At 35.9% G+C, this 13,096-nt stretch overlaps 1 protein-coding gene across 1 annotated transcript in view; it reads right to left on the bottom strand.

Moving 5' to 3' along the window:
• Positions 1 to 13,096, bottom strand: part of NET1 (neuroepithelial cell transforming 1) — a 61,769-nt gene that overhangs the window by 38,222 nt on the left and 10,451 nt on the right. The window contains exon 2 of the mRNA XM_021696690.2: positions 3,180 to 3,246. Within this exon, the coding sequence (XP_021552365.1) occupies positions 3,180 to 3,246 (67 nt within the window). The remainder of the gene's footprint in view (positions 1 to 3,179; positions 3,247 to 13,096) is intronic.

Here is a 13,096-nt window from a genome sequence, read left to right on the forward strand (position 1 = left end):
TAAATCAGGATTGGAAAAAAACTAAAAATGAGTTGACAAAAAATCTTTATTGATCCTAAGGTCATATCCAGAAGATCTAGAAAAATATGAGTAATATGATCCTAATTTTGAAAAACAAAGCAAAGATCCTGCATGTGTGTATCTTATTTGTAAGGCTGTGTGTGTGCGTGTGTGTAAATACACACTTCTGAGCAAAACACAGAAGGATAGGTATGGTATTGCTGACATGGGTTAGAGTGGAGGTTGGGGATGGAAGGATTGACAGGGGAGAAGAGAGGAAGGAAGGAGGAAACTGCCAAACAAAAAGAAGTGTACTGAGGGAAAAGCTCATTCATGATTGTACTTATGCATTTATATAAAATCATGTACATGTATTTGCATATGTATAAAGACATTTAACAGATTTTAAAACATTCTACTATATTTTCAAATATTTTAAAGTTTTGCTTTTCTGATTTACATATTCAATCCATCCAGAATTTATTTGTTTGTATATGGTATAAGATGGCATATCTAACTGTCCGCACTGCTAATACCATTGTTGCAGGCACCTTTCCTTCTAATGTCTACAATGCAGTAAGTTCTCATACATATGTCAGTTTCTGGGTTCTTGATCTTATGACGTTGGCCTATCTACCTAGACCTTCATCCACATTGTGGTTCCATAATTACTGTACCTGTGGAGTAAGCCTTAACAGCTAATCCAGTTAAGTCATACGTTCCCTGACTTGTACAATACCTTTGCTGCTCTGGGCTTTCTACTTTTCTTCCTGAATTGTAGAATGAGATCTCTTACATTCTAATGGGATTTCTATCAGAACTGCACTGCACTGAATTTATAAATTAATAGGGGGAGTACTAACATTTTTAGGTTATTGAGCCTTTCCTTACATGCCTATCTTTCCATTTACTTTGGTGTCTATATTCTTTATTAATGCTTTCCAATTTTTCCCATAAAAATCTCACAGATCTTTTCATAGATTTATTCATAGTTTAAAAAACTTTTATTTCAATAAAAGCATCTTTACAAATCACATTTGTTTATTGCCAGTATATATACACATTTTATTGACTCCTTTTTACAAATTTTATAGCCAGTAATCTTGCTTGAACTCTTATTTTTTTTTTAAAGATTTTTTTTATTTATTTGAGACAGAGAGAACGGGAGAGAGAGCACATGAGAGGGGGGAGGGTCAGAGGCAGAAGCAGGCTCCCTGCCGAGCAGGGAGCCCGATGCGGGACTCGATCCAGGGACTCCAGGATCATGACCTGAGCCGAAGGCAGTCGCTTAACCCACTGAGCCACCCAGGCGCCCTTGCTTGAACTCTTATTAATTCTAATAGCTGCTATTAATATTCTCTGGGATATTCTATGTAGATAGTCATATTGTCCCTAAGTAATGAAATCCTACTGTCTCTTCCTTTTGAATTTGAATACCACTTGTTTTCCTGTCTTACTGTGCTGGCTAGAAGTACCAGTACAATGCTGGATAGACATGTTGACAGCAGGCTTTTTTTTCAAAATTTTAAGGGAATGTTTCTAACATATTATCATTACAAAACATGTTGTTTGTGGCAGGTCTCAGGCTAAGAAAGTTCTATTCCCCCGTTTGCCAAGAATTTTATCATGACTGGGTGCTGATTTTATTTTTATCCATTCTCATTTTTCCTTCTATTTTCTTTGGTTCATTCTACTTTTCTTTCTCTAATTACTTGAGTTAGATGCTTACTTTTGTTCTTTTCTTTTCTTAAACTATGTATGTGAAAGTTTATAAATCTCCCTCTTAGTACTCCTTAATCACATTCCAAACGTTTTAATACATGAACTGAGCTATTTCTTTTGTAATGAGAGAACTCTACAAAAGTGTTTTTCCCAAGTGGGATGTACCCATCCCAAAGGACATGCAAGATATCTTCCCTGGAGTGCAGGAGGAAAATGTTAGAACTTCTGGTTTTATGTATTTATTAATCCTTAAAAATAAGCTTTACTAATATTTAATACACAGATGAACTCATCATCACCCACATTATAAGGTTAGACAATGGTGATCTAATCAGTTCCCAGAAATTGACTGCACACTGTGAAAATGTCATGGCTATTTGAAATATAAACTTATATCCACTATCATGAACTTCACCATAGGTTGAGTACTGTGCTTTGCATTATTAGTTAATAATGGTGGTACATACATAAAAATCCTAAATAAATATATCAGGTGTACGTGTTCAAAATATTTTTGCTGATAGGTCGCAAAATCAAGTTTGGAGACCCTTCTTTACTAAAGTTTTTCTGTTTGAGTTTAGGCTTGTCAACTACTAAGGGAAAAAAACAAGATGAAAAAAGTCTCAAGGAGAATAGAGAACTGTATTAAAATCAGGAGACTCTTGCTATGAATGCTTTACTGACCAATTAATATAAGTAACTTGTATAAGAGTACAGAAATCTCAAACAGAAGTCCCCAGTAGAAATATAAATTAAATACAAAGGAACAGAGTGCGAATTAAATATGTATCGCTGAACCCATCAGCACACGATCAGGTAAAGCTTGGCAAACTAGAAACAGAATGATTTTTGCTATTTCCTCCAAATAAGAAAACATAAGAATCATGTTCTATTTGTACATACATTATTTATATGAGTATTATAAGGTAATGAGTTTTTAATTACAAAAAGAATCAACTGTCTGGTGTCATTTTGCACAGTTAGATGCCTCTGTAAAGTCTCATTCTGTAAAGTCTCATTCTAAAAATAGACTAGGATTCTAGGATGATTAATAAGAAAATAATTCATTCAACATATATATCATCTGCAATCACTTTTATATTTTTCAGCCAAGGAAAAAGTTGTTAGAGTATGTACATAAAAACAACTTCATGTTTCATAATATATTCTCTTAATTTTAAAACTGGTAGGAATAAGAGAAAGGATTGCATAAGGTTAAAAATAAATAGATCTGATACTTTTTAAAATGTTTTATATTTAATTGAAGTAAAAGTTGTTTTTAGCTTGTTAGCAGAAGAGAAAAGAATTAAATTAGGCTGCCAAAGAGGGTGACAGAAACACTGTACCTCAAGATATTCAGAGAAGTACAGACAACTGAGTTGTACACCAGACTGAAAGACAACCTAGGAATTAATTCTGTCAATGTCTCGACATAAAATACCCAGGTAGCTACTTACCAAAGTGAAGTCCCAATGGGGGCCAGGTGTTAAAAATGTGAAGGAGCTACCTCTCCGAAGGGAATATCTGTTAAGAGAAAATTCAAGCAATAAATAAACTGAGAGTAACTTTAGTAAAATAAAGCACTAGACAGATAAAAAGCTATCTTTTTCATAGGTTCAAAATTATTTAAAGTAGCCTTATTAGTCATTCAATTGTAGAAATATAAATGACGGTATGCAAAAAAAAAAAATCAGGGTATAGGTTTTGGTCATTTTTAGAATCTTTACAAAAATGAAAGGGGCTTTATAAAATGAGTGGACATATTAAAAATAATTCACCAAACCAAGCATGGTTATTTTAGGAACATATACATGGTTCAATAGTAAGAAATCTATTTATATAGTATATTATACTAATAGGTTAAATAAAAAGCAGTAAATGATGCAAAAATTACTTAATGAAATTAAACATGCATACCTAATATTTTAAAAACAAGAATAAAAGTATGCTCAACATAATAAATAAAACCCAAATGCCTTTAATGTTTAAATCTCTTCCATGTATTGATTTTTTTAAAAAAAGTTATGGTTTAATTAACCAAATAAAGAATTTTAAAAACTATATCTGAGACAAAAATCTCAAGTAAGATTAAAATTTGACTAGGATTTTGTTACTATTAAGTGACAGATTTTTCTTCTGTTTATCTTTCCATTCAAGAGAATCCTTTTAACAAAAACCTGTCTTCACCTTTTTAAAATATAAACCTCTATGTTTATAAAACATGCAGAAAAATCACAAAATACAGCTGGCACAAGAAATACGGTTTATAAACTACACTTACCATTAATCTCTTCGGATGTAAATAAATATAAAATAAATAGCTTTGCCCCTTGTATAGAAATAAATGAGAGAAGCAAAGGCTATTATTTCAGCTTGCTAGAGGCAAGGGAGTCAGCCACCATCACTTGTGTTCAGGCAGACTCAAGTGCAGGCTAAAGAATGGGAAAGCTTCATAGTGGAAAAAAGGGAAGGTTTCAAGTGTGCCCTGATTGGAGGATGTTGGCATGGCAAGCTGAAGGTGAGCTAAGCAGGAGTGGGACATCTTATGTGGCTGATCGGGGGGGGGGGGGGGGGGGGGGGGGGGGGGTACGTATTTGGCTTGCTCTGATTGGTTCAAAGTTGGAAGCAAGGATAAAAATTAGGGAACCTGGCAGTTATTGATCAAGTCCTGGCCACTGTGGGTCGATTGTTAAAGTTATTGTTCAGCTTTCTGGGTTGTAAGGTTGTTCTCCATTTGTATATTCACTCCATTTCTCACCCTTGATCCTCCGGGTCTTTGTTCACTGTAAGTTACAGAAATACCACAGATGGCTATTACACCTACAAGAATTTACAAGCTTAAATCAAATACAAGGTAGTTTTCTAAGCTAAATATAAAGCATAAGTTTGCTTATATTCTGATAAAGAACACAAGGGAAGATGGCTACAAGGAGAAAGAGGATGTCAAAAGACTTCACAGAAGAATTAATATTTAAGCAATACTAAAGGTAAATCAAAGAGAAATAGCAATTAGCAAAGCATATGAGAGCCAGGAAGGCTTTTTGGGCAAAGGGAACAGTACAAGTTAAGGGGGAGTGAAATGAATTACATTCAGGAAACTGAAAGTAGTTCCTTATGTTTGGGTATTAAAAGAAACAAGAAAGGGCTAGATAAAAGGCCTTACATAACAACTCTTAAAGAGTATGGAATTGATCTTGAATATGTATGGTGGCAGCAATCAGCTATAGGATTCTAAGTAACAAGAAGGATGAACTGGAAGGCAGAGGGACTGGTTGGGAAGACCCGTCAGGAGGCAGCTCCCATATTGCTTACAATAGACAGTGAAGGGCTGAAGCAATAGCAACAAAGTTAGGAGAAGCACATTAGAAAGAGGGCTCAGTGACAAAACTGGCAGATTTTCCCCTTTTCCTCCCTATGCCAGCTCAGTTTCCACCGAGGTTCCTGGCATATGGAAATACGGTTCCATTAATAGTAATTAGAAATAGATGCAGAAAGATCTTAAGATATTTAGGCAAACATTTCCTAAATAATTATTTGTGAAAGATTAAAACACACTAAGCCTTTTTTTACTCTTAAAGCTCATATTTTTTGTCTCCCCAGGGCCTCTTTAGTGGAGCAAGATAACTTAAGGAACTGATTTTTCTTGCCATTGCAGAAAAAGTAACAATGAAGAAAACAGTATGAGTTTTGAAAAAACACTGGAATAAGGTATTTTGGTTAAACCAACATGACATCTGAAATGCATCAGAATTCATACGTCTAAACAATACAAAGATACAATATTATAAACAATGCTAAAAGATTATAGGAGAAACAGGACCTTCATACCATATGTATCCATGGATCACGCTTTTTAAAAACACTACTCTAGGTAAGTGCTATCATATACTACATGGTTAATAAGAGCAACAGTGGGGGCAGGATTGAGAAGCATCAATTATGATTTCTCATAAGATTATTTTTAATCCAGTGCAAATAGTCATTACAAAGTAGTAATCATAGTGGCATTTAAAATATTCAATAAATATGTCCTTAAGACAAGTTTTAAGGAGAACACAAAACCAAATTTACTCATTTCTTTAGTCCCTAGAATGAACCAAACTGACCTCAGAATGAATTTGATGTTTGAAAGCTGGAAAGAAAAATAGCTCTTAGGAATTTCAAATAGGTCAACAAACTGGAAAAATATTTCCAATCAGATGGCAAGATTCTTTCCAGTACAAGCTGTAATCGGTTTTATAGTTACGCTATTTTTTCCCAATTCAATAACAAGTACCTATTTATTTTGAATACCCATGGAAAAAAGAATCCAATAAACAAACTGTGCCCAGGAATCATGTAAGACAGTGCCAATTTTTAAAAATCTTGGAAAGACATACAGTCATCTTTCACAGGGCTCAGACTCCAAATGTAATAGCTATTTTAAATCCTCGTGGGAAAAAAATTTTGGATTTCATAAAACGTTAAGATTGTTAAGTAGCCTTTTTAGACGATACTAAGAGTTCATTTAAAGAGGTTATTAAAGGCTGAAATAAGAAATGACAGTCCTTCATCTTTTCAATAATTTTTGTCCAATCCCCTTTTCTCATATATGCAAACAATCACAACATTTCAGGCATAAGATAAACTAATACATGTAGAAACTAGCTTGGTGTATTAAACTGTGTTTCCTCTTAACCCCACTGTGATTATTCCTTAGCCTAACATCCATACTTCCTTTCCTATCCTTTCGTGTGTTTTTAAACAATGTAAATTATTTTTACAATAAACTAGTTTTAGTCTAAACAAAGCATAATTACAATGGTAAAGATGATGTTCAAAAAGAGAAAAATTATGTTAATTCATTCTTAAGCCAAATCATGTTTTCAAAGATTATGATTTATGTCACTGCCCTCCTCTATCATGCAAATAATTAAGAGCTGAATTAGAATTATAAATAGCAGAAAGGTAGCTCAATGAACATTTTCATTTTTTTTATTCTTATGTTAATCCCCATACATTACATCATTAGTTTTAGATGAAGTGTTCCATGATTCATTGTTTGTGCATAACACCCAGTGCTCCATGCAGAATGTGCCCTCCTCAATACCCACCACCAGGCTAACCCATCCTCCCACCCCCCTCCCCTCTAGAACCCTGTTTGAAATGTTTTTCAGAGTCCATTGTCTCTCATGGTTCGTCTACCCCTCCGATTTCCCCCGCTTCATTCTTCCCCTCCTGCTACCTTCTTCTTCTTCTTTTTTTTTTTTCTTAACATATATTGCATTATTTGTTTCAGAGGTACAGATCTGAGATTCAACGGTCTTGCACAATTCACAGCGCTTACCAGAGCACACACCCTCCCCAGTGTCTCTCACCCAGTCACCCCATCCCTCCCACCCCACCCCCCACTCCAGCAACCCTCAGTTTGTTTCCTACAATTAAGAATTCCTCATATCAGTGAGATCATGTGATACATGTCTTTCTCTGTTTGACTTATTTTACTCAACATAATAATACCCTCCAGTTCAATGAACATTTTCATAAAATGTACTGGACAACATAGGATAATTCTTCCAGTTAAAAAGAAGAAAATGTAAAGATATTGCCTTATAATAAGGTAGATATTTAGGGGTTTACAATGAAGAACAACCAAAATGAGTTAGCAAAGTAATGTTTTTAAAAAGCAAGTGAAAGGGGCACCTGGGTGGCTCAGTCAGTTAAGTGTCTGCCTTTGGCTCAGGTCACGATCCCAGGGTCCTGGGATGGAGCCCTGTATTGGGCTCCCTGCTCAGCAGAGAGCCTGTTTCTCCCTCTTCCCACCCCCTCTCACCCCCCTTGTGCTCTCTTGCTATCTCTCTCTCAAATAAATGAAATCTCAAAAAAAAAAAATAAAATAAAAAGCAAGCAAAATAGAAGGACTAAAGATAGGAATATAGCAGACTAGGTCACTGACATCAGCAAGAAGACTTGAGGCATAGGGCACCTAAAATATGACAAGGTATAATTGAAAACTGTGTGTGATGCCTCCAGATCTATAAGAATTAGTTCCTATGTGGTAAAACAAGAAAAGAATACAGTAGCCCTGAAATCTAGCTGCTAGGCTAAGGAAGCTGGTCCCACACACCAGCAGTGCAACTCAAATAAACATCTGGGCCTAATGACAAACTACTGTGCATAACTCACAAACAGCTAAAATTTAAAATTTTAATCTGTAAATGCCAAGGGTACCATGAATATAGAAAGAATGATGTAAACTATTCTCTGTAGTGAACATTTGTTGATATTCGGGGTGCTGAACTACTCAGGTTCTCAGTTTCTTAGCAAATTAGGCAAAAAACAATGACAAATATTATTGAAGCAATTCATTTATTTGGGTCAAACATCTGATGTAGTGGACTGTTTTGACTGCTTAGCATCTTTGCTATTAAGAAATTGTCTCTTCTCCCACTTTGTAAAGGTTCTGCAGGAGCCAAAACTCATGTACACTCTTATCCCTTACCCTATTAGGGTTTCTCAACTTTGTTATCTGTGAGTCCCAAATAATAGATACATTTGGAACATCTCTAAGTCTAGAACACAGCTGAGCACCTAGAAGCCAGCACACACACATACACACAAAATGTGGAATATTCATTTCATATCATGGAATACTATTTAGCAGTAAAAAGGAATGAAATATTCATGCAAGCCGTAATATGGATGAACTGCAAGATTATATACTGTATGATTCCATTTATATGAGATGTCCAGAAATATAAATTTATACAGATGGAAAGCAGGTTAAGTGGCTGCCTAGACTTGGGGGTAGAAGTGGGGATTGACTGCATAAAAACTTGTAACATTTGTGGTGATGAAATGTTCTATCAGTGGATTGTGGTAATAGTTGCACAACTGTATAAATTTACTAATATTCACTGAATTGCACACTTAAAATAGGTAAATGTTATCATATGCACATTGCATCTCAATAAAACTGTTAAAAAGTAGTTATTTGATGTGGGAACAAACAGCCTTAGGAACTAATGTGGGTATCCTTTTATTTTTAGCAACTATATAAACAGTAATAATAATGACAATCTTGAGTTATCAAGAACTGACTCAATTATTTGTTTATATGCCCTAATTTGGTTTAGAATACCTTTTGAAAAATAGCCTATCCAAAAAGTTACATCCCCTTAAAGGGAACAGGAATCCTTAGATTGAGTTTATACTACAGCTAGCCTGGCTTAAGACTGTGCCTTTAACCCTGGCTATCATTCTACAAATTCATCAGTTTTACTGGAAAAACAAAAAATTATAGAGTTCACTACTGGTAGATCATAGGCATGGTATTGTCTTTCTTTTTTTTTTAATTTTTAAATTGTATTTACTTGAGAGAGAGAGTGCGCATGGGTGCACGCACATGATAGTGGGGCGGGAGAGAAGAGGGACACGCAGGCTCCCCACTGAGCACAGAGACTGAGGGGGTGGTGGTGGTGGCGGCTTGATCTCAGGATCCTGAGATCATAACCTGAGCAGAAATCAAGGGTCGGTGGCTTAACTGACTGAGCCACCCAGATGCCCCATAGTATTACCTTTCTACCAATGGAGAGCATTATTTCAAATCTATTAAAAGGAGTAGGTTATAAAATCCTTAGAAGGATCATTATGGATTTATACTCCTTCTATACAAGTAATGTGTAATATTCAGTGGATTCTCCTAAGGCCCCAAAGGGCAGAAATATAATTATTTAAATGTTATTTAAATCTAGTTAATTGTAGTATTTGCATAGAAAAGCTCCTTAAATGTGGTTACATAAGTGACGGTAATTGTTTTGCTGGTTAATGCTACTAATACATCCCTTTATAGAGACATTTTGTGGAGGAAGCATGGCAAACAGAACATTAAATTAGGAGTTAGGAAATACAGGACAAACATTTTCCGGTATCTAGCTGTGAAATTTCAGAGCTTCACATTCTCATCTATAAAAGAAGTTGTGCTAAATTCTAAGGCCCTCTCGGTACTAAACTGGATGAGTCAATGTTTCTTAGAGTTAATAACAGCAGCAAGAAATTTATGGAATGCCTGTTATGTTCCAGGCACTATTCTAAGCATTTAGATGTTTATATGAGTTCTACGCATTGACTCATAACCCTTAGAGCAACTATATAAGGCAGGTACGCACAAATGAGGTATAAATGAAGAGACTGGCAGCAAGCACCAGTGAAACTGGTCAGGCCTCAAAGTAGTCAGTGGCAGTATCAGGATTTATATCCAATCAGTCTGGTCTAGCACTATGCTGTGAGAAATTACACTACACCATCTCTACAAGAGCTGACAATAGAACTGCTAATATTCTTTGATAGACAGTAACTAAGTGATAGCTCTAGTGTTTCCTCAAAAAATACAAATAATGATACCTAATATTCATGGAGCATTTGCTATGTCTACATACTGTTCTAATGTTTTATATGAATTATGTCAGATAATTTTCACAACCTTATGAGATAGATACGGTGAAGTAAGATTTAGAGAGATTAAGTCTCAAGAGCCAGGGTTTGAAACCAGGAAGCCTAACTGTAAAGCCTAAACTCTTTAAATACTAATATTTTATTGGGTTGTGGGTCTCAGTCTAGAAGAATGTACATTACCAGAGAAAATAATTAGGTGAATCAAAGCTGGGGCCAGGACAGACTCAGCATCAGGGAAATGCAGCCGGGAAAGCAGGCCTTCTTCTGAGCTCTGAATCATATGGTAGGGCCCACCCAGGGACCCAGGGCGTCAGTAGACAAGACCCTTTCTTGCTACCCAGAACAAAAAGGGAGGGACGTAAGGGGAGAAAGGATTTGAGAGGCTGCCATAGAACCTACACAGAAGCTTACACTACTGGATTCTAGCTATTTCTACTATTTCTTCCCCCTAATTACCTCTCCCCTGCCATAGCCTATAGCAGTCACCATACATATGACATGTTCCCCCCAAAATCAATATTTAGCAGAAGCAAACCAGCTTCATGATCCTTTATTTAACTTGGTACAGACTTAAAAACAGTAAGTCATCCTAGGATCTGTACATCCTAGCGGTTTCTACTGCCTACTTCATCCTTTGATCTAGCCCATTTCTTGCTTGGGAGGCCAGGATTAATTATTAGCAATGGGTGCGGGTGGAAATGAGCTCCAGACCTGTGGGTCAGGTTGACTAAAGGGTGGGCATGCATGTGTATGTATGCGTGCGTGCGCACACACATGTACTGACTGACTAGTTTCACTTTAAACTCCTGACTACAAATTTCAGGTAGGTCTTCACTTTGGCCCAGCAATGCTGTTACATTTCCCTTGTCACTTCCTCTCCTTTCTCTCTTTACTCTTCCAATACTCCCTCCCCAACCCCACCTCACTTTCAGCTTGGGACTTTGCAACTTATAACATTATATCCCCCACATTTACATTGTTCAATCTACCAACATACCCTAAATTTTTTCTTCTCTTTTTGTTATAATGTATAAGCTGTCTAAGACCAAACCTTCCATTTATACACTGGGTTATATCTTCTCTTCTCTACTCTTAAAAGAAGCCAGAGACAAAACACATTAACTTCAAAAAAATTAGATACGAAATGTAAATAGATAAAATCCAACAATTTAAAGATTAAAAATTGCTAGAGGAAGATTCTTTCTGAATAAGGGCACATAGTCAGTGTAATAAGGTCTTGAGGAAAAGTAACTGTGTGATCAGTGGATTTGTGAACTGAATTAGCTGTTCATTTTCAGAGAACAATATCTTTACTTGAGGGAACCATTAACAGACAAACTATCATTATTTGGACTTGGGTATTTTGCAGGCATTTACTCTACAATGAAGTATTGCTGCCAGTGATAAAAATTTGTGCTTTCAAATGAAAATTAGAATTTGAAAACTGTATCCATCACTGTGAGCATGACATCTCAACACTTAAAAGCTTTTCATGTGAGACTGGTGATTTATAAATGACTGTGATTTTTTGATAGCGTTTAACAGTATGTATCAACCTTTGAAAGATCTGCATAACTCAGTCCACTAATATTTTCTAAATGACAAATACATAATGTCACAAAGTCATGGATAAGTAAAACAGAGCTACTCAAAAATTTAAAAGACAGTGGATTTTAATGTAACAGAGAATGAAAAGTTCATTTATACATTTCAGATTCCAAACTGCAGCCAAACTTTAAGAAACTACGACTTGTCAAGTTCTGGTGTATTATCAAGGAAGAATATCCATAATTGTCTGAAAAGATGATTAAAGGGCTCATGCACTTTGAACTAAAAATCTGTGTCAGGGCAGATTTTCTTTATATACTCATATACTTCATTTCCTATAGACTTCATCTTTATATACTGCAAGAAGCAGATATAAGAATCCTGCTCTCTTCTACTGGGTATTTACCCCAAAGATACAAAAGTAGGGATCCAAAAGGGTACGTGCACCCCGATGTTTATAGCAGCAATGTCCACAATAGCCAAACTGTGGAAAGAGCCAAGATGTCCATCGACAGATGAATGGATAAAGAAGATGTGGTATATATATACAATGGAATATTATGCAGCCATCAAAAGGAATGAGATCTTGCCATTTGCAATGACGTGGATAGAACTGGAGGGTATTATGCTGAGCGAAATAAGTCAAACAGAGAAAGACATGTATCATATGACCTCACTGATATGAGGAATTCTTAATTGTAGGAAACAAACTGAGGGTTGCTGGAGTGGGGGGTGGGGTGGGAGGGATGGGGTGACTGGGTGAGAGACACTGGGGAGGGTATGTGCTCTGGTAAGCTCTGTGAATTGTGCAAGACTGTTGAATCTCAGATCTGTACCTCTGAAACAAATAATGCAATATATGTTAAGGTAAAAAAAAAAAAAGAAGAAGAAGGTAGCAGGAGGGGAAGAATGAAGCGGGGGAAATCGGAGGGGTAGACGAACCATGAGAGACAATGGACTCTGAAAAACAAACTGAGGGTTCTAGAGGAGAGGGGGGTGGGAGGATGGGTTAGCCTGGTGATGGGTATTGAGGAGGGCACATTCTGCATGGAGCACTGGGTGTTATGCACAAACAATGAATCATGGAATACTACATCTAAAACTAATGATGTAATGTATGGGGATTAACATAACAATAAAAAAAAAAAAGAATCCTGCTCTCTTTTGTTAAGTTAGATTATTAGAAATCTACAAAATTTATAAAAACTCCAGACTTCTCACCGGTTTGTTTTTAAAAATCTTTGTTTTAAAAAATATGTTGTTTATGCAAATGTAATGGGTCTGACTGCTAAAAAAAATTTAACAAATTAATAATTTTTAATAAACATAATCCACATCAACAAAAGCTCTTTGGTGTCCTCAATAATTTTAAAGAGTGTACAGAAGTTGTGAC

The sequence above is a fragment of the Neomonachus schauinslandi genome, chromosome 5, assembly GCF_002201575.2.
Source record: "Neomonachus schauinslandi chromosome 5, ASM220157v2, whole genome shotgun sequence".
In the NCBI taxonomy this organism is placed as follows: Eukaryota; Metazoa; Chordata; class Mammalia; order Carnivora; family Phocidae; genus Neomonachus; species Neomonachus schauinslandi.